The 19644-nt window shown below is 35.8% G+C and overlaps 1 protein-coding gene across 1 annotated transcript in view; it reads right to left on the bottom strand.

The window, feature by feature from the left end:
- LOC102767578 (chromosome unknown open reading frame, human C3orf67) overlaps window positions 1-19644 on the bottom strand; it is a 217528-nt gene that overhangs the window by 67882 nt on the left and 130002 nt on the right. Inside the window, exons 11-13 of the mRNA XM_015558251.1 lie at window positions 18521-18625; window positions 15850-16169; window positions 4086-4463 (exon numbers count right to left, since the gene is read on the bottom strand). Coding sequence (XP_015413737.1) covers window positions 4086-4463; window positions 15850-16169; window positions 18521-18625 — 803 coding nt within the window. The remainder of the gene's footprint in view (window positions 1-4085; window positions 4464-15849; window positions 16170-18520; window positions 18626-19644) is intronic.

A 19644-nucleotide genomic window follows, 5' to 3' on the forward strand; every position in this document is an offset into this window, starting at 1 on the left:
GAGACCGATGAATCTCAGAGGGGAAGGGGAAGGGGGGAGTGAAGGAAGAGATTAACCAAAGGTCTCATATGCATACTAGAGGCCCGGCACATAGATTCGTGCACTGGCGGGGTCCCTCGGCCTGGCTTGTGGGGATGGGGCCAAAATAGGCAGTCTGACATCCCCCAAGGGGTCCCAGATTGCGAGAGGGTGCAGGCCAGGCTGAGGGGCCCCACCAGTGCACGAATCTGTGCACCGGACCTCTAATAGATCAATAAAAGAGAACTGAGAAGTCAGAAGTAACTCTGGCATGTATAGTCAACTGATTTTCAAAAAGGGTGACAACTCAATAGAAAAAGAAAGTCTTTCAACCAATGGTGCTGGCACAACTGGATACCCACATGCAAAACAATGTAGATGAACTTTCAAAATAATTAACTAATAAAAATTAACTAAAAATGGATCATAGGACTAAATTTAAGAGCTAAAATGATATAACTCTTAGAAAATAAGAGGAGAAAATGTTCATGACTTTGGATTAGGCAAGGATTTCTTACATATAACACCAAAAGCACAAACAACTGAAGGGAAAAAAACAGATAAACTGGACTTCATCAAAATTAAAAACTGTTGTGCTTCAAAAGACAACATCAAGAAATGAAAAGACAACTTACAGAGTGGAAAATATTTATCATATAACTGACAAGGAACTTGTATCCAAACTCTTACAAGTGAATGATAAAAGGACAATCCAGTTTAAAAATAGGTAACGGATTTGAATAGGCATTTCTCCAAAGGAGATATATAAATGGCTAGTAGGCACATGAAAGATGCTCAACATCTTTAGCCATTAGGGAAATGCAAGCCACAACCACAATGATAACACACCACAGGAAGGCTTAAATAAAAAGACAGACAGTAAGAAGTATTGTCCAGGATATGGAGAAATTGGACAACCCCCCCCCCCCCCTGCATTGTTGATGGGAATATAACATGGCACAGCCATTTTGGAAAACAGTTTGGCAGTTTCTCAAAAGTTAAATGTAAAGTTCCTTATGGACCAGCAATTTTACCCTTAGGTATATACCAAGAGTACTAAACCATATGTCTACACAAGAACTTGCACATGAATGCCCATAGCAGCATAATTCCTAATAGTTCCAAAGTGGAAACAACCAATGTCTACCAACTAATAAATGAATAAGCCAATACGACATATCCATATAATGAATTATTCAGGCATAAAAAGGAAAACCTACCACCACATGGATGAACTTGAAAAACTTAAGTGAAAGAAGTTAGACACAAAGCCCATGAAATGTCCAGAATAGGCAAATTCATAGATACAAAAAGTAGACTGGCAGTTTCCAGGAGTTTAGGGGGACTGTTAATAATTATGAAGTTTATTTTAGGGTGATGACATGATTTAAAATTAGATAGTGGTGACAGTGGCACAACTTTGTGAATATACTAAGAAAAGGCTAAATTCTATATTGTGAGAATTACATCTTAGTAAAGCAGTCAATAAAAGCCTTTGGGTTTCTGGGATGTGGGGAAAATCCCTCTGTGGAGCTAGTACATGTGACACTCTTTAGAGGACATTGTTTCCACAGATTCTTACCTGCAAACATCAAGTGGAGAGAATGTCGCTCATTAGAACCCTTCACTATGACCTCGAGTTTCCTTTTAAATGGTGTCTCTGGAAGAGCATCCACTTTCACTGTAAACTCACTCTGAAATGGGGCAGACCGCCTAGGCCAGTGATGCTGAACCTATGACACGCATGTCAGAGGTGACACGCGAACTCATTTTTTTGGTTGATTTTTCTTTGTTAAATGGCATTTAAATATATAAAATAAATATCAAAAAAATATAAGTCTTTGTTTTACGATGGTTGTAAATATCAAAAAAATTCTATATGTGACACGGCACCAGAGTTAAGTTAGGGTTTTTCAAAATGCTGACACGCCGAGCCCAAAAGGTTCGCCATCACTGGCCTAGGCCTTCAATAATTCTATATCCTATTAAACTGAAATGATCACATTCACAAATTGAGCCATAGATTGTAGTGATTATGTGGGTTGTTAGAGATCAAATTTTATTAGTCTGAATGTTGACACTGAGGTCAAAGCTCTCTGCACAAATGGGAAGCAATGCCTTTGTGCCTCTATGCCCTCATCAGAGACAAAGCTCCTCTCCCTCTTATTCTCTGAAGCCACTGCTGTCAGGGTTCGTGGCTGTAAAATGGACCAGCACCAACACAGAAGGCTCCTGAGCAGAGCAGATACGGGTCAGGCTTGTGCTGTGAAGTCTGCAGTGTGTGGCTGTAAGAAGGGTCTCCTGAAATAATGTAAATGCTTCTGGAAACTGTCTTATCCTAAAAGCTTCTTAAATGAAGAGAATGGGAGGGCAAGTCCCTGCTCTCTCTCCAAACTTCAGCCTCTCTGCTCCTTCCCTTGTCCCTGGTATTATCAGAAAGCACTATTTTTCAGGCAGTGGACTGTCCAAGTACGTAAAGCCCATTTGTGCAGAAGTCCCCAGGCTGATTGTGATGCTCTGACTTTATCTCTACAGGAAGATTAAAAAAAATGGAAATAAGCAATCTTTTGAATATATAGGATGACATATAATCTAATTCCATTAGATTCTACCTAATGGAAGATGGAGGCAAAGAAATTAGGGAGAAAATGGAGTGGAATGCTTCTCCAAGACTTGCTCTGGTTCTGTTTTTGGCAGCCCAGCATTGGAGAATAAATGTCTATGGTTAGTTTATTGGCTGCATTCCAATCATTAGCACAGCCAAAAAAAAAAAAAAAAAAAAAAAAAAGACAGAGAACAAGAACATTTGTTTTAGAAATATTTTCAAAAATAAAACATGCAAAAATATTATTGACTACTTTCATTCAAAATCACCATAAAACAAATCCATTTTTATTAGGTTAAGTGATTTACTATTTTTTTACATGCACACATACAAACATGCACATAAGTATGAGAAATAAAAAGGGGAAAATTCATTTGTTTTAATTTTGGATGTTTCTTAAAGAGAGACCATTGCTTTTATGACTTAGCACATGTTTATGCAGAATAGTATGGTGGCCATAGTCAGTAGTTCTAGACACAGAAAATTTAGGTTCAAGTTGTGACTCTCAAACCAATCGTTGTCCTTGAAAAAAATGTGTAACTGTTCCAAACTGCAGCTTCCTCATCTGAAAAAAGGGGATAACAGTCTCTACCCCTCAGGGTCATTGTGAGGATTAAATGGAATACTTCACGGAAAAGGCTTGGTACAATGACTCCCACGTGGTAAATGTTTTAAAAATATCAGCTATTTCTATTTTGTTGCTGATGATGTATATGTGTCTTACCTGTGCTAGGTAATAATTATCCACTATAAGTTTCTTAGAATATAATTGGACCAAAGCTTTACATTGTAACACATTTGGAATACTTAGGACATGACAAATAGAAACACTCTTTAATGTTTAGAAAATGGAATACAAGTGTCATCTGTCCTGCATAGTCTCTGGTTTCTAAGTGCAGCTACGGGGGAACTGAAGGAAGAAAAGGACAACACAGGAAGAAAAAAATCAATCTGATGGACATGAAGATAGCCACCAAACTAGCCTAGGGATTTACTCAATGACATTGCTTTACTGTTAACCTTCACTCATACCATTTATTATTTGGGGAACTGCTGCAAAGTGAATAGAATAATGATGTTTTTATGACTCCTAATGTAGATTGTTATTGAAAATCTGTCAACTTTACTGGCAAGCCTTTGGCTCAGAAATAAGATCTTCATTTATAATTTGCAAGCAGTGATGACTAAAATAATGAGAAGTAACTGGGAAATAAAAAAATAACTATTATGATAATTATCTTTCTCATTAAAAACATGAGGCATTCTATTATCATTGGGATGTGCAATACCCTTTAACAGCTGCTGTTACTGAGCTAAAACACATCTGAATAGGAAAGCAACTACATTACTGATCACCCAAATGATGAAAAATAGATACTGCTGAGAATGTGTACAAAGTGGAACGGAACAGAACACAGCAGGATGGACGCCCACATATGTAAACCAGGGTGGACCCACTTACTGCTACTCCAGGAGTTGGTGTCAGCTTCTCCTCTGAGATTTCCTTCAGGGAGGCTTTGGTGACTGAAGCTGGCACTTGATGGGCTGGTGGGTCCTTTGCTTTGATAATGGGATCTGGAGCATTCTGAGAGAGTTCACTGCTTCTTCCAGGGGGAGAAAGGCATGGTACAGGCACCAAACTCGGTTGAAAGTTGTTTCTATCTATCTGCTGCACCAAGAAATTCTGGCTTTCTGATGCTTCTGCTTCTGTGTAGGCACTTTTTAGATATTCTTTACTTGTCCACCTTGCAGCCTTCCCCAGCATGCTCTCCAATGTTAACTGAGTTAACCCTGAAGGACTAGTTGTTGGACTAGGAGAATCCTGGACACTGTAGTTACCCTATACAGGGGGAACAAAGCGAAAATCATTGTAAGCTGAAACATGGTGAATAAGTTACTGAGTATAATTTCTTAATAAGTTAGTATATTCTATGAATAAACCAAAATATATACATATATTTTATTTTATTCTGCAATAAAAAGTATGAGTTCCCAGACAAGAAAAAGCTAAAGGAGTTCATCACCACCAAACCACTATTGCAGGAAATATCAAAGGTTCCTCTTTGAGAAGAAGAAAAAAAAATGAATAGAATGTCAATAACTATATATCAACAATTATTTTAGATGTAAGTTGATTAAAGATCCAATCAAAAGACATAGGGTGGTTGAATGAATAACAAAACAAGACCCTTGCATATGCTGCTTATAGGAGACTCACTTCAGATAAAAAAAACACACAGAGACTGGAAGTAAAAGAGATGGAAAAAGATATTTCATAAAAATGGGAATGGGGGGAAAAAAAAAGCTGGGGTAGCAATACTTATACCAGACAAAACAGACGTTAAAACAAAGGCTATAACAAGAGACAAAGAAGGACCCAGAACTCTACTTCTGGGTATTTATTTGAATAAACCCCAAACACTAATTCAAGAAGACACATGCATCCATATGTTCACTGCAGCATTATTTACAATAGCCAAGATGTGAAAGCAATGTAAATGTCCATCAATAGATGAATGGAAAAGGAAGAAGTGGTGCATACATACAATAAAATATTACTCAGCCACAAGGAAGAATGAAATCTTGCCATCTGCAACAACATGGATGGACCTAGAAGATATTATGCTAAGGGAATTAAGTCAGACAGAGAAAGACAAATACTGTATGATTTCACTTACATGTGGAATCTAAAAAGCAACACAAACAAACAAACAAACAAAACGGAAACAAACTTATAGATACAGAGAACATTTTGATGGTTGCCAAATGGGAGAGCGGTTGGAGCAATGGGTGAAAAAAGGCAAGAGATTAAGAAGTACACATTAATAGTTGCAAAATAGTCATGGGGATGTAAAGTACGCATAGGAATATAATCAATAGTATTGTAATTACTATGTATGGTGTCAGATAGGTACTAGATTTATCAGAGTGATCACTTTGTAAAGTTATAGAAATGTCTAATCACTGGGCCATACACCTGAAAATAATATAATACTGTATATCAAATGTAATTGAAATAAATAAATAAAAATTAGGTCTTTCTGGGAAAAAAAGTAACTAAAACCAGCAATGTAAAGAGATACAAATCATTTGCTAAGATGCCCTGCTATGTCTACCTCTGATCTGGGTAAGGCACATTTTTTTTTAACCACTGAGTAACAAGAGAATATTTAAAAAAATAGTCACTCAAATATATTAATTCATTCCAAAGAATGTCTAAGGAATAGAGGATTCATAGAAAGTTATCTATAATATCTAAGAATTTTATATTTGATTTCCTGATAAACTAACTCCATGGGAAGAGAAAGAACTAGAACTTATGGTATTTAGCATATTTAAGCAGGAAAAAGCTACTCTAAAAACAAGTGGGCCTACTGAAGTATTTTTGCCTCAATAGTAGGACAGATTTATTGTTCAAAAGCAGTAGATAATAGAACATGTTTGGTGAAACAGTTTTCTTACATGAAAATTTCAATTACAAAAAGTGTTTTCTCTCTACAAAATATAAACCTCATCAGCATAATTATTGGGAAAATTAAAGTGAAAGCTAGGATTTTACAAGTATATAGTTCTGGGATTACGCCTAGAAAAGCAAAAATTTTAATTTCTAAAATTTTAGAAAGGAGGGATTAAACATAGAATCAATGTCCATAAGGTAAATAATGGAAACAAGAAATATAGTACTATTTTTGTTGGTAGATTTTCTTACTATAAAGTAAATTTAAAGAAGAAACTAATGTAACCATTGCTGATACTTGCCATGGTAGATTTTTCCAATTTGTATTATCTATTTAAATATATAATAAATAAATGGATGTTAAAATGATAAAGTTAGAACAAAAAATATCAGTAAAAACAGAATACATTTTAAAGATATTACTTGATGTCTGAGAATGTGTATCTTCTTCAGTAACAGTCAAAAAGAATCAAATACCCAGTAATTTCTAATGTTTGGCATTTGTAAACAAAATATTTGAGTGACTGATTAAATTGTTCAGTTACTTCCTGAATGTTTGGCCACCATACACGCTCAACACACAGGTCACTATCTAAGGCAGTGATGGCGAACCTATGACAGGCGTGTCAGAGGTGACACGTGAACTCATTTTTTTGGTTGATTTTTCTTTGTTAAATGGCATTTAAATATATAAAATAAATGTCGAAAATATAAGTCTTTGTTTTTCTATGGTTGCAAATATCAAAAAATTTCTATATGTGACATGGCACCAGAGTTAGGGTTTTTCAAAATGCTGACACGCCGAGCTCAAAAGGTTCGCCATCACTGATCTAAGGTGACATTTCCCTTTTAGTAGAAGTGAAGTATGTATGTGTAAAGAAAGATGAGAGAGCCTGCTCAAGGTTGGGCACAGGACAGGAGAGGAATTTATCAAACCTTTCAATTGGAAATGATCTACTTATCTGTGCACCTATTTATCATTGTTCTGCTTCTCTTTCTTCCTCATCATGGGCTAAGGCAGTGGTTCTCAACCTTCTGGCCCCCTTTATATAGTTCCTCATGTTGTGACCCCCAACCATAAAATTATTTTCGTTGCTACTTCATACTGTAATGTTGCTACTGTTATGAATCACAATGTAAAAATCTGATATGCAGAATGGTCTTAGGCGACCCCTGTGAAAGGGTCGTTCGACTGCCAAAGGGGTCGCGACCCACAGGTTGAGAACAGCTGGGCTAAGGTATTGCTCCAGGCACTGCAGACACTGGGAGTATAATGGTAGACCATAACTTAATTCTGGCCATCAAAGGACTTTTTCCTGAAGGCAACCAAGAGTCATAGAGTGATTTGAGGCAGAGGAGCACCACAGTGGCACAAAATAGAAGGCATGGGTATGAGTCTGTGTGAATATTTTTGGTGGGATGTCTAGAATGCTCTATGGAGATAGTAGAAAGGGAGACAAATTAGGAGATGATTAAATTGTTACAACCAGAAACAATGAGGTGGCTGTTAAGGAATGGTGGGGACAATGGGGAGGCTGGCTGACTTGAGGGTTCTGTAGAAGGCAGAGTGTTATTCTTTGTGACTCTGTCTGGAAAGCTTACATGGAGTCTGAGATCCCTAATCCTGCCATGTTATAATTCTTTCTTGTAGGAAGTAGGTGAGATTAGCAGACAACTGGGCTTTTAAAAAAGGTACACTCAGTTCTTAGAACCTCTCCTAAGAAACAGCTTGCGTCTCTAGAGTAAGGAATGAAGATTGTGGCATGTCTAAGGATCTTTTATGAATATTTCTTCTTGGTACTCATTCTGGGCCTACATTTTCCTTCTCTATGCTGGCTTGATCTTCTGATACATATATTTCTTCATAAATGATAGAGAAACAAATTTTCTGGAGTCCCCGAAAAGGTAAAGAAGAGATGGTGGGTGGGTGTCACTCCATGGGCTTTTTCACTTAAGAGGGGAGACTATTTCTGCACTTACAACAGTCCTGCAGGCGGTGGGCAACCCTGGGCTGTCACTGGGTGAGCTGTCCTTTACCATCACTCTGCAAACTCGGAGGATATTCACAGGGTTGAAGAGCCCTGCCTTCAGGCAAAAACAACAACAACAACCTTCCCCCCCACCCTCTCCCCCCACAAAAAACAGAGAGTGCCAGAAACCTAAACAATGCCTGTTGCCCCAAATTACTAGGAAATCGAGTGGTGACTCTTACAATTTCTGTTTCATATAGGTAAAAAAGAATAGAAGTTACTCTTGTTTGGACAAGGTAAGCAAAGAATATCAACATCCCTGAGTCTTAGTTCTGAGAAAGTATGGGTGGAACTCAGATTTTTTTTTTTTTAACTCAGTCTGCCTACTATAATAGTGCTCTGTCTCTTCCAACTTTTAAAAATTTCAATTTCCTATAATTATTGCAAATAATTGGCAGTGAAATTTCTGTGACCAAAAGACCCTCTACATATTCATCTCCATCATATTAAACAAATTAAAAAGCATATACTATGGATTTAAAACATACTGGACCTTAAAATAGGCTGGTAAGTGAGGAAGGTATAATGATGACTCTTTGGGCTCAAATCTTTGGGTCATCCTGGGATTCCATTGTGTATATGATATAGGCAGAAATTAAGAGCTTTTGTAATAAACATTAGTTCAATAAATATTTATTTAGACTCTTGCTATGTGTAAGGCATTTTCTAAGTATTATGTAAGAGACACAGGTTCGAAGAACATGGACACTGTCCTCAAGAGAAATAAAGTCTATAGAGAGATAGATACCTACAAAGGTATTGATTTCATAAGGAAGAAGTAGAAAATGCAATTTTAAAAGCTTCAGATGTACTATGATGAGAATTTAGAGGAATGCATGAAAAACCAGATGTTTGCTACATCAATTAAAAAACACTTAAAAAATCAATCCATTTGATGGGAAGCCTATTTCTTCCACCTGTGGTAGGTCAGAGTATAGCCTCTCTTCCTTTCAGTAGTTTACTCAGTTGTAAAATACTTCTTTTTGTTTGGCACGAGCAGTGATTATATATAGACATATTCATGATCGTGTATATGGACATTCATCTCACATTTTGCCCAATGAGATGGGCCAAGAAGTGGAGATGTGCCAGGAACTGGAGAGATTTAGCTGTGTTCCCTGGTGAGCAGTATCTTGGTTGTATTGCATTTCCACAGTAATATGCTGTTTTAAATATATGGAAAAGACAAATAACTGGAGAATCTGGACAGGATACAAAAGGCTAACTTACTTTAGCTGCCTCAGAACCACTAAATCTGGTTTATCCCAGATTCTGAAAGGAGAATTAGGATAAATGAGAAAGGCAAGATGATATATGAGACTGATATTTTGATTTAAGTTGGGTCAGCCTCTTTTTAAGAGAGGAAATAAACAGAGAATAAAAAATAGTGTAGTATTTACTAGAAGCAGTGCACTGGTAAACCCTACTCCTTTCTTTAGTAATGCTTTTGCTGCCTAACTAAAGTAGATGATATAGGTACAGATAATGTTTATTGATATCACATACGTAACTCATTTGGGCTCAATCATGCTTTTGGATTATTTTTTTCTATATAACCTACATTTGTTATATGCAAAAGAAGTCAGCTTCCTATGATCTGATGGAAAAACAACCATTTTTTTCCCTTTGGTTTATGATTTAGCTACTGAAACCTGTACAGCAATTGCATATAATTTGTCAGAGTAGTAAAGGAATTGTCAAGCCATTTTCACATTCCAATCATCTGTTCATCTGTTTTTCAGAAGAACAAATACAAAATGCTTTTGATTTAACTTGATATATTTTTTTAAAGTCCCAAATCTCTTGAACTGTTTGTCTTCTGGGCTAAGAAGCATTTGCTTGTTAAATATTCAATCCCACCCCAGTGCCAGGGACATCAATGGAGTTTGCCTGATTAACTGTAGCACAGCATATGCAGGCTGAGGAGAGAATGATTTCCCCAAGGAGCCAGCACTTCCTCTGTTGAACTACTTTCTTAAAAGGACATGCAGATGGGCATTTGGATAAGTTCTGGATGCACAAAACCAATTGCTCTTGCTGAGCTGCAATTTCAAAAAGATAATTTTAATGACTCTTGAGGGCCATCTACTTGGAGCAGATGGGACCCAGGCTCTTTGTATCACAACTTTAATGTTGAGTGAGTCAGGATGGAACCCTCTTTTAGCCTTTGTAAAAGTGAATGATTGTATTTATTTATATTTCAATTGATGTTTTAATTCAGTCCACAATGAATGATGTCTCATATAATGTTCTTGAAAGTTCTGTAAAAATACATCCACAATATTCCAAACACACTTTGATAGCAGCTTTGAATGTGTAATTGAGGTCAAGTCTGCAGGGGTTTTCACTTTTGTCCAATATTTTTGTGACTAAATGTGTGAACTGACAGCACCTTTTAATTGGACTAGCAGACAATAGAGATGATATAGGTATATATTTCCAATGTCAACCAAAGAACACAGTTATTTGCATAAATATAGCTAAAGATATATAACAGAAAAAAAACTTCTTTGATAATAGCAAGATTAACCATTCAAATGTATCTTAAATGTCCTTACTAAAAATCATCCCCAAGAAGTAGTTCTACTTCAACCTCTTGATTTTTTAGGAACTATAAAATTAATACAGTTTCGTTTGGGTAGCAAAGATAATTGATAGTGGTGTCTTATAATGCATTTTACTTGTTTATAAACAAAATGAAAGGTAAATGTGGCTTTCTAACAAGCAACTAACCTGCAGCATGCTTGATATTAAAAGGGGTTGAGCAAATTATTCTTGTAAACTTCTTTACCTGTAGCCAATGATGCTTCACACACACAAATCATAGCAGAAACGATAGGGACTGGATGGGATCGGCAAACATCATCATGTGAATATTTGGGAAAAATGATGAGACTTCCTCAATTGTTCAAGACAAAACATCTTTTTCTCTAAGCTAGATTTCATGCTCTCTTAACTATAGTACTTTAAAGACTTTATCTGCAAATTCCTATCCACACTAAATATTTATCTGCAATGTTTATCTTTTAGCAGGAGCTGTAGAATGTTATTCTCAATGAATAAGAGTTTTATAACCTTCTTTACCTGCCTAACAATGAAGAGCCAAGTCGCAGGAACCAAGGGGCCTGTGACTTTTCCAGAGGAGAACAAAGCTTCAAAGAATAATAATAAAGATGTATATGTGACCAGCCTAAAAAACTACTCACACAGCATAATATTCAATTTGCATGGTAGGTTTAGATAGTATGTATGCTGTAATTTATAATATACAGAAATAAAAATGTCAGGCAATATATTCAAAATAGGGTCCTTCCATATTTTTCCCAATACATAAATTGATGGTTAGAAGTCTTTAAAGGCTACGCAGAAATAATAAATGAAACAGAGTACTGTGCCAGCACAGCCAGGTTCGGTGAGCCTGAAAGGGGGCGGTGAAGGATTAAGAAAAGTCAGACAAAAGAAGAAAGCTGGTCTGGGTGGGACGCTGTCCTCTCTGATGGACATGGACTACAACAGAGTCTTTATTTTATAGCCAGTTTCCTTGAGGCAAAGTAAGGGCGTGGTCAAGATGTTTACAACAATCTCTTGGGTTTCAAACCTACTCAATTACATGCACCTGATCAAGCTTTGTTTACTTGCTGCACCTCCCGCAGCCTATATCACTCTGCCAGGTGGGACCATGCGTTCGGATCATAAGGTCAAGCTTACAACTATAGCCTTTGGCTGTAATTGTGCTGGGACTTGCACGTGGCTTTGCCACGAGAGGATCGTGTCCTCTCATTAGTCCCAGGCTTAAACCTGTCCAAACGCTGTAGCCGCTCCCCACAAAACAGCTTAACTACCGAGTGCTAAAAAAATATCTTTAAAGCAACAATACCAGTAAAGCTGAGAGGAAGGACTAAAAGAGTTTCCTCAAAAAATTAAAAATGGAATTGCTGTGACCCAGCCAACTCACATCTGGGAATATATCCTAAGAAGCCAGAAACACCAATCAAAAAGAATGTATGTACCCCTATGTTCATAGCAGCATTACTTACAAATCTAAGATCTGGAAACAGCCTAAGTGCCCATAAGTACATGAGTAAATAAAAAAAAACTGGTACATTTACAGAATGGAATTCTATGCAGCTATAAAAAAGAAGTATTTCTTACCCTTTGTGACAGCATGGAGGGACCTGGAGATTATTATGCTCAGTGAAATAAGCCAGACAGAGAAAGACAAATATGACATGATATCACTTATTTGTGGAATCTAATGAACAAAATAAACAAAATAGGTCCATGGAGGCATGGGACATATTGACAGACCTCAGAGGGGAAGGGGTGGGGGAGAAGAGACAATATTAACCAGAGAACATATATGCATAGCCCATGGACACAGACTATAGTGTGATGAAGACCTTGGGGAGGGGAAGAGACTGGGTGAAGGGGGAAAAAGGGGGAGAAAATGGAGGACATCTGTAATACTGTCAACAGTAAAAAGAAAATGGTCCTTTTAATTTGATGTTTGTAGCTTTGTCCTTTAGGCCTCCAAAAGTCAGATGGAGAGAAGATCTGAAAGATTCCTAGCTAATCTGAACACTATAAGTAGTCAGGACACATAATCCATGTCCAAATATGGGTAATTTTTGGCTCAAATGTTTCAATTTGGACTGTTACACAAGACAAGTTACTTGTCCTTGCAAATATCTGCTTCAATATGTGATACACAGCCAGAGTTTGGGGCGGGGGGGATTCCGGGTCAAGGGCATGTACCTGGGTTGCGGGCACATCCCCAGTGGGAGATGTGCAGGAGGCAGCTGATCGATGTTTCTCTCTCATCGATGTTTCTAGCTCTCTCTCTCTCTCCCTTCCTCTCTGTAAAAAATCAATAAAATATATTTAAAAAAAAAAGAATTATTAGGGGAGCAATAAAATACTACTATAAAGCTAACTCAAGTTGCAAACCAGATGTATATACTTAGAAGGCATATTGAGAATAATGGTAAGATACAAAACAGAGACAATAGCAGGAACATGCTTCTTTCTTTTGGAAGCTGCAATAGTGTGCAAGGCACTCTGTTTTGCTAGCTGTCCTTTTATAATTCATTTTACATGGCAGTCTTGATTTTACAGCTCTCCACAAAATATATTTCCATACTTTGCTTTTCCAGTAAGATGTACAACTTCAAAATTAATAGAGTATCAGGAATATCTGTATATATGACTGCATAAAGAATAAGACAAGAGCACATACAAAAAATTCATACTTTTGAGGCTCTCACAGTAATGAAGATACGATATGTGAATTATTTTAGAAACTTAAATTAAAAAGACAATGTATCACTTAAAGCTTATTTTAATTAGCCTTTGCTATCAAATGTGCTTTTCCTCTATCATAACATGATTTCTTTTTGCCTAATTTATATGCTACCAAATCCATCTACTTTCTTTTTAAAAATACTCAAATGTCTAACAGCAAAATAAAGTCTTTTAACTGCAAGTTATAAACAAGTTATAATAAGTGATATAATTATTACTTATTCATCTATTATCATAACATAACATGCTTTTCTTAAGTATAATTATGTTACTCAAAGGATACAACATTCTAAAATAATGCAACTAATAGTAAGGATGCCTAAATCAACTAAACTGATTTTTCGTCAAAGACTATATGTAAATAAACATTTTAAATTTGGAATCCAACTTCCCATTGACTTATATAATTAATAAATAGGAGAAGTAATCTTACAGAAAAAGAATTTAAAAAAATTAAAAAAGCCTCAAATGAAACATTCTGATAAAGAAGGGATCATTACAAATTCTAGAATTTGTTTAAACATCACCTGGCATTTTTGTTATTCATATTTTTTGTATGTTAGTTTTTACTTTGTTATTGCCTCTAACAGCAAACTTCAAAGCTTGCATAATATGGCGAGGCTTCTGCCTTTCTTTCTGGCTGTCCTACTTAACAGGCTCCAACTAAAAGTAGGCCAGGGCAGGTGTTAGCAATGACATGGCCCCACTACAGACTCAACCCATCTGCTCCTGGTCAGGGCACAGGGGTACCAGAGAGCTATGCCAGTCAGAGCTTAGGTAATGCACGATCAATTTTTTTTCAATTTTATGTAGTTGGTAATAAGTACATGTGTGCATAATAAATGTTGAAAGATACCAGGAGTACAGTAGCTTATAGTAAAAGAAAGTCATAAAGTAATAACATTAAAATATTCAGAACTAATATTTATTTTCCCATGAAGTTCTACTGCTTCTTCTCAAGGCTTATCCTTATGTGGTGTTACTTAAAGACAGTTTCCCCATAAACATATCTCAAAGTTCGCCAGAGAGCTACCCTTTCCTACCTGTCATCATAGTGATTCTTTTGGGTTAGGTAAGAAAGATGGTGCTGTGGATATAGGAAGAAAATGGGTCTATCCGATAATTAATGAAGTGGTATGAATTTATCAGATTAGCCAATTAATACTGTAGAAGAATTGACTGCTGCAATGGGGGCAATACTAGATGCTGAAGACAAATGTCCATTTTACAGTTTTATAGCTTAAGGTTATTCAGGGTGAAAGGAACAAAGATGTCCATAGCAACATTTAAAGTGCTGGCATCAAATGTACTATTTTATGCATAAAGGAGTTTGTAGTAGGTTAATGTTTGATATGACTGATAGTTTCATCACACTCAAAAGCAAGGGTATTATTAAAAAATGATCTCCCCCTGCACTCTGCTACAGAAACTCATTAAAAGTTGCAAAAAAACATAATTACTGACTGAACAATCTCCATATTCTCAACTGTCTCTGAAGGTAGGAGCTATGGATTTAATCTACACCCCACTATCCAAAGGGGGATTCTTGATCAGTTATAATTATTAAAACAAAGTTTTATAAGCATACACAAGTTTTTCTAATTATTTCTATAATTTCTGCATAGAAATGATTTGTATAATTTTACTAAACCATAATTTGACTGTAATCCGCTTTTTAAATACTATTTTTTTCTAGAAAATATTGTCTATTATTTAAAAATAAAGCTAAAGAAATTTCACAAAAAAATTCATTTTATATGGGGAAGAGTTATAATGTTTACATATTAATGTTTCAGAACTATATTCAGTTTGTTTTTTTAATGTTTTAAAAAACCCTTTTTTATGAATTTACTAATTTATAAGATATATTTATATTCTAAATAATTGCAAACAAAAACCTCCTGTAAGGCAAGTCCCAGAACTAATCCATGATTCATAATCTAAACTTTAATTGGCACAACTTTTGAAATTCTGGGACCATATGGAAAATAATGAGTCCTAATAGGTCCAAGGTGATAGGATGGCAGGGGAGAAAGGAAGCCAGAAAACCATCAATTCAGAATGCGTAGCAACTGCAACACCATTTCCCCAGAGATCCAGAACAATGTGTTCTCAATGTTTTACTGGTTTTGCTATCATAAAACTAACCTGCATATTATTTCTCATTCTGTGTGAGACAATGATTAAAATAAAAAGACAAAAACAACCCAAAAACTGGTTTCTATAATTAAAAATGAAATTGGCTGACTGCTAATAAAAAAGGCAGCAATTTAGAGTTACCATAACAACCTGAGGCAACTGTTGACTGACATTGCAATCTGCTGCATTTTTATAAATAGCAGTTGATTTTCCCTCTTTTATTTCAACTAGTTTTAGTGCTTATTGGAGGTAATGGAACAACTGTTCTTTATCACAATTTCACTCATCAAGCAGTGTACCTCTTCGCTGCTGTCTTCACCATAAAAATCATCCTCCAATTGGGTCACACTGGTATCCTCTGTTAGATCCAGAATAAATGGGCACCCCTCTGGGGACATGTTCTGAGTCTTTCCATGAGGTGCTGACCGTGGTCTTGATGAAAAGGTAAAAACATCCTTTGGAACAATCCAGGTCTCCTCTGCCTGCTGGTCCTGCTCACTCTCCTTGCTGGTTTCCAGCCACAGGTGTGAGGTGTGGCAGGAGTCATCACCCAGAAGAGACTGTCTGCTGGACGCCAAATGGGGAATGTGATCATCGTTGTTGGGAAATACCCATTCATCTGACGTTTGGAAGAGATGATAAAAATCAGAGTAGTGTTCCATGAATGTTATTTTAGGCAAGTAGGTTAAAATTTCCTGTTATTGAAACAGATTTATTAAATAACACAAAAGCCAAGGATGGCAATTTATCCACCATCTTGTAATCAGCCAAACATTTAACCCATAGATCAGTGCCTATAGCTCTGGGCAACTCACATACACTTCCTCACCAACTGAGTTGAAAGACTGGCCAAGACATTTATAAATTTGAAATAATTATCACCTGTCTTGAAGCAAGTTCTTTATAGCACAGCTTCATTAATTTGACATTCCAGGAGGGGGAAATCTTCCAGAATTAAAGGGGCTGGCTTACTAATATCTTCTTTTAACTGCAGGACAGGGTGCTTAACAAGCCTCTTTAAACAAGTGTGTGGGCATTGTCTGGATTATAAATCATGGAGGAGAGGAAACCATGAAAAAGATAACAGCCTTTTCTCTCCAATCTACTAAATGAAACAGGAAACTTCATAGACTAAGCTGATTAGACTTTTCAAGTGAGAGTAAATCCACAGAAATATTTGCTAATGTGACTGGTGGATTCTGGTGGTGAAAAAGACCTTTATATTTAATTTTAGGAGAGAATGTTTGGATATGATTTTTTTTTTGCAAAGCATTATTTGTTTTCTTTAAAAATACTATATACTACCACTGAGATACATTTTTTTTGACCAAAGCTTTAAAAAATTGCAATCTTTTCTCAACACTGAGGTAGATTTTATAACTATGATCCATGCAAGCTAGAAATGACAAATCTATATAATGACATAATTAAAAGCATGCCTTTGTTTAGAATGACAGCAGAAGAGTTGAGCATTTTCTCTAACTTAGTTTATTTTTCATGAAACTTTTTTGCTGCATTATGTCAGTGGTGACAATCTTACTAAAATCTGTGGTCTGTAGAACCACAATGTGGACATTAGTTATTTTACCCCTGATTCTTGAATCCTATTATATTTACCATCACAATAAAAATATTGTAGAGATAGCTAAGATTTGCTAACTTGAAAGTTTAAAGCTTTTAAAACAAAAGCACAAGCAACAAACAAAAACACCTTTAAAAAATAACATTGATGACACAAAGAAAATTGTATTTATCACAACTGTATTCATTGGTTTCTTAATCTAAGACTATCATTATATAAAAGAACTTGCCTATAAAAAGGGTGAGAAATGTACATTTCTTAGAGGAACTCTATTAGGGACAAGGCTTTCACATTTTCAGGGACAGAGTCTAGGGAAATGGCCAAAAGGCAGGCTGTATTACTTCACCTGAGCACCTTTATAGGGATTTGAAGGGTGCGAGTCAGTGTAGCTGTGGGCAGGTGGAATGAATAGATTCACTGGGATGTCCTCTTTTGGACAGCAAACCCCTTTGCATGGTGCTAAGTACATAGCAGGTGCTTTGTAAACAAAATTGGTGCTTTAATAAAGGTTGAGAAAAATTAAACAAACAAACAACACCCAATGTGTTGCATTATGTTCATGGATATGTAAAAAATAGGGGAGGAAAAGATACTGGAATCTTCATTATGCAATTAAACAACTTGTATGACCTATTGCCAAACATATTACTAACTGTCAAAAAGTCAAGGTAAAAGGAGTGTTTACATCAAACAAACTCTAATTATCTCACTACCACACGCTTTTTTGGAATTTATAGTTTTACCTCAAGTATTTCCATATCAATGTAATGAATAATTTGGTGTGTTTTCTTAGAAAAGTATGTAAATTACTGTGTAATCACAATATTGCAGCAAACAAGATAAATGCAAGAATGATCACCTAAACATCTAATTAGTTTTTCTACACAGTCAGATTTATGCCGAAGACACTAATTACGCCTAACATTTTAATGAAGGTTTCAACATTGCATAAATAAGACTGACAAACTACAAACAATTATAATTTATTTTCCTTTTTCCCTTGCTCAACAAGAATTTGCAAAAAAAAAAGGAACCCACGAAACAATTTGCCTTTGTAAAAGTACTCCACACCTGCTAGGCAAGATATGTGGTTGGGCTCAATCCTCTACAACCAGCCATCTCCATCATAGGGAAGACTGAAGAAATGCAACCATTACCTTTGGGCAGGGGGACAATGTCATGTGAAAACGTCAAAGTTTTAAACTTTCATTCTGAACAGGACAACCAGTGCATTAAAACTTGAAAATAAAAATACTCTTTCATCCACTAAAATCTGACATAAAATTGGGGTTAAAACAATAGCTTTTAGCAAATGACTGGGTTTAAAATATTTAACACATTCATATCTTATTAATTATTGACAATTATGGCATAAAAAAGATGCAAACCTGATGCATCAGGAGACTGGGGAGCTGGAGTACTGGGGCTCAACGTCCCTGCTCCTTGCTGGGACTCAGTGATGAGGGCAGCTGCTTTATCTCCATTGCTGCTATCTCATGAAGAACTGCCTTTATTAGAATAAATATTTTCCATCATATTACTTTTGAGATATTTATAACAATTATTTTGTGAAGAATGGTATTAATTTGGCATACTTTACTATATGATTATTGTAAAGAAAGCTAGAGGTGACACTGCAGATTATATGAATTAATTTTCAGTAGAATGTATTAAGATGAACTCAGTGGCATTTCTGAGGAGGTGCATAATATAATCCCTGAATATTTGCATGGGGACATTTTAGATTTAAGTTTTATAATATGTGATAAAAAATTCTAAAACCTATGTAATTTTTAAAGGGTCTTATATTTTTTCCCATTGGTTCTACATAAAATGGAATGTTTTCTTTAAATTACAATTGTTACTGAACTCCCTCCACTCTTAAACCAAGATCTTTCCTTCAGGACCTTAAGAAAATGGGCAAGGCATTAATTACTAAAGAACTAATGTTTCTATCTATTATTTTGCAAAAATAACATGAAACCTAGCAGGCTGAATTATGGCCTACCCAAGAACCCTACATTTTTGAGAAATTATGCTAACAGATGTGTACATGATACATTCTTGATTTAGGACAGTGATGGCGAACCTATGACACACATGTCAGAGGTGACACGTGAACTCATTTTTTTGGTTGATTTTTTTTGTTAAATGGCATTTAAATATATAAAATAAATATCAAAAATATAAATCTTTGTTTTACTGTGGTTGCAAATATCAAAAAATTTCTATATGTGACACGGCACCAGAATTAAGTTAGGGTTTTTCAAAATGCAGACACGCCAAGCTCAAAAGGTTCACCATCACTGATTTAGGATAAACTAATGCAGGTGTATACAAATCTACACATACATGCCTCAAATCCATTATTTTAAAAAAATAACTATAATAGCCACCTATATTGTCTAATGCTTTACTGGTTGCAAAGAGTTGAAATTTTAACCTACATTGTAGTAACAGATGGCAAGGAGTTCAAAGGGAGACGCAGCAAATAAAAAAAAAAACAATGTGA

This window comes from Myotis davidii, unplaced genomic scaffold, assembly GCF_000327345.1.
Source record: "Myotis davidii unplaced genomic scaffold, ASM32734v1 scaffold189, whole genome shotgun sequence".
Taxonomy (NCBI): domain Eukaryota; kingdom Metazoa; phylum Chordata; class Mammalia; order Chiroptera; family Vespertilionidae; genus Myotis; species Myotis davidii.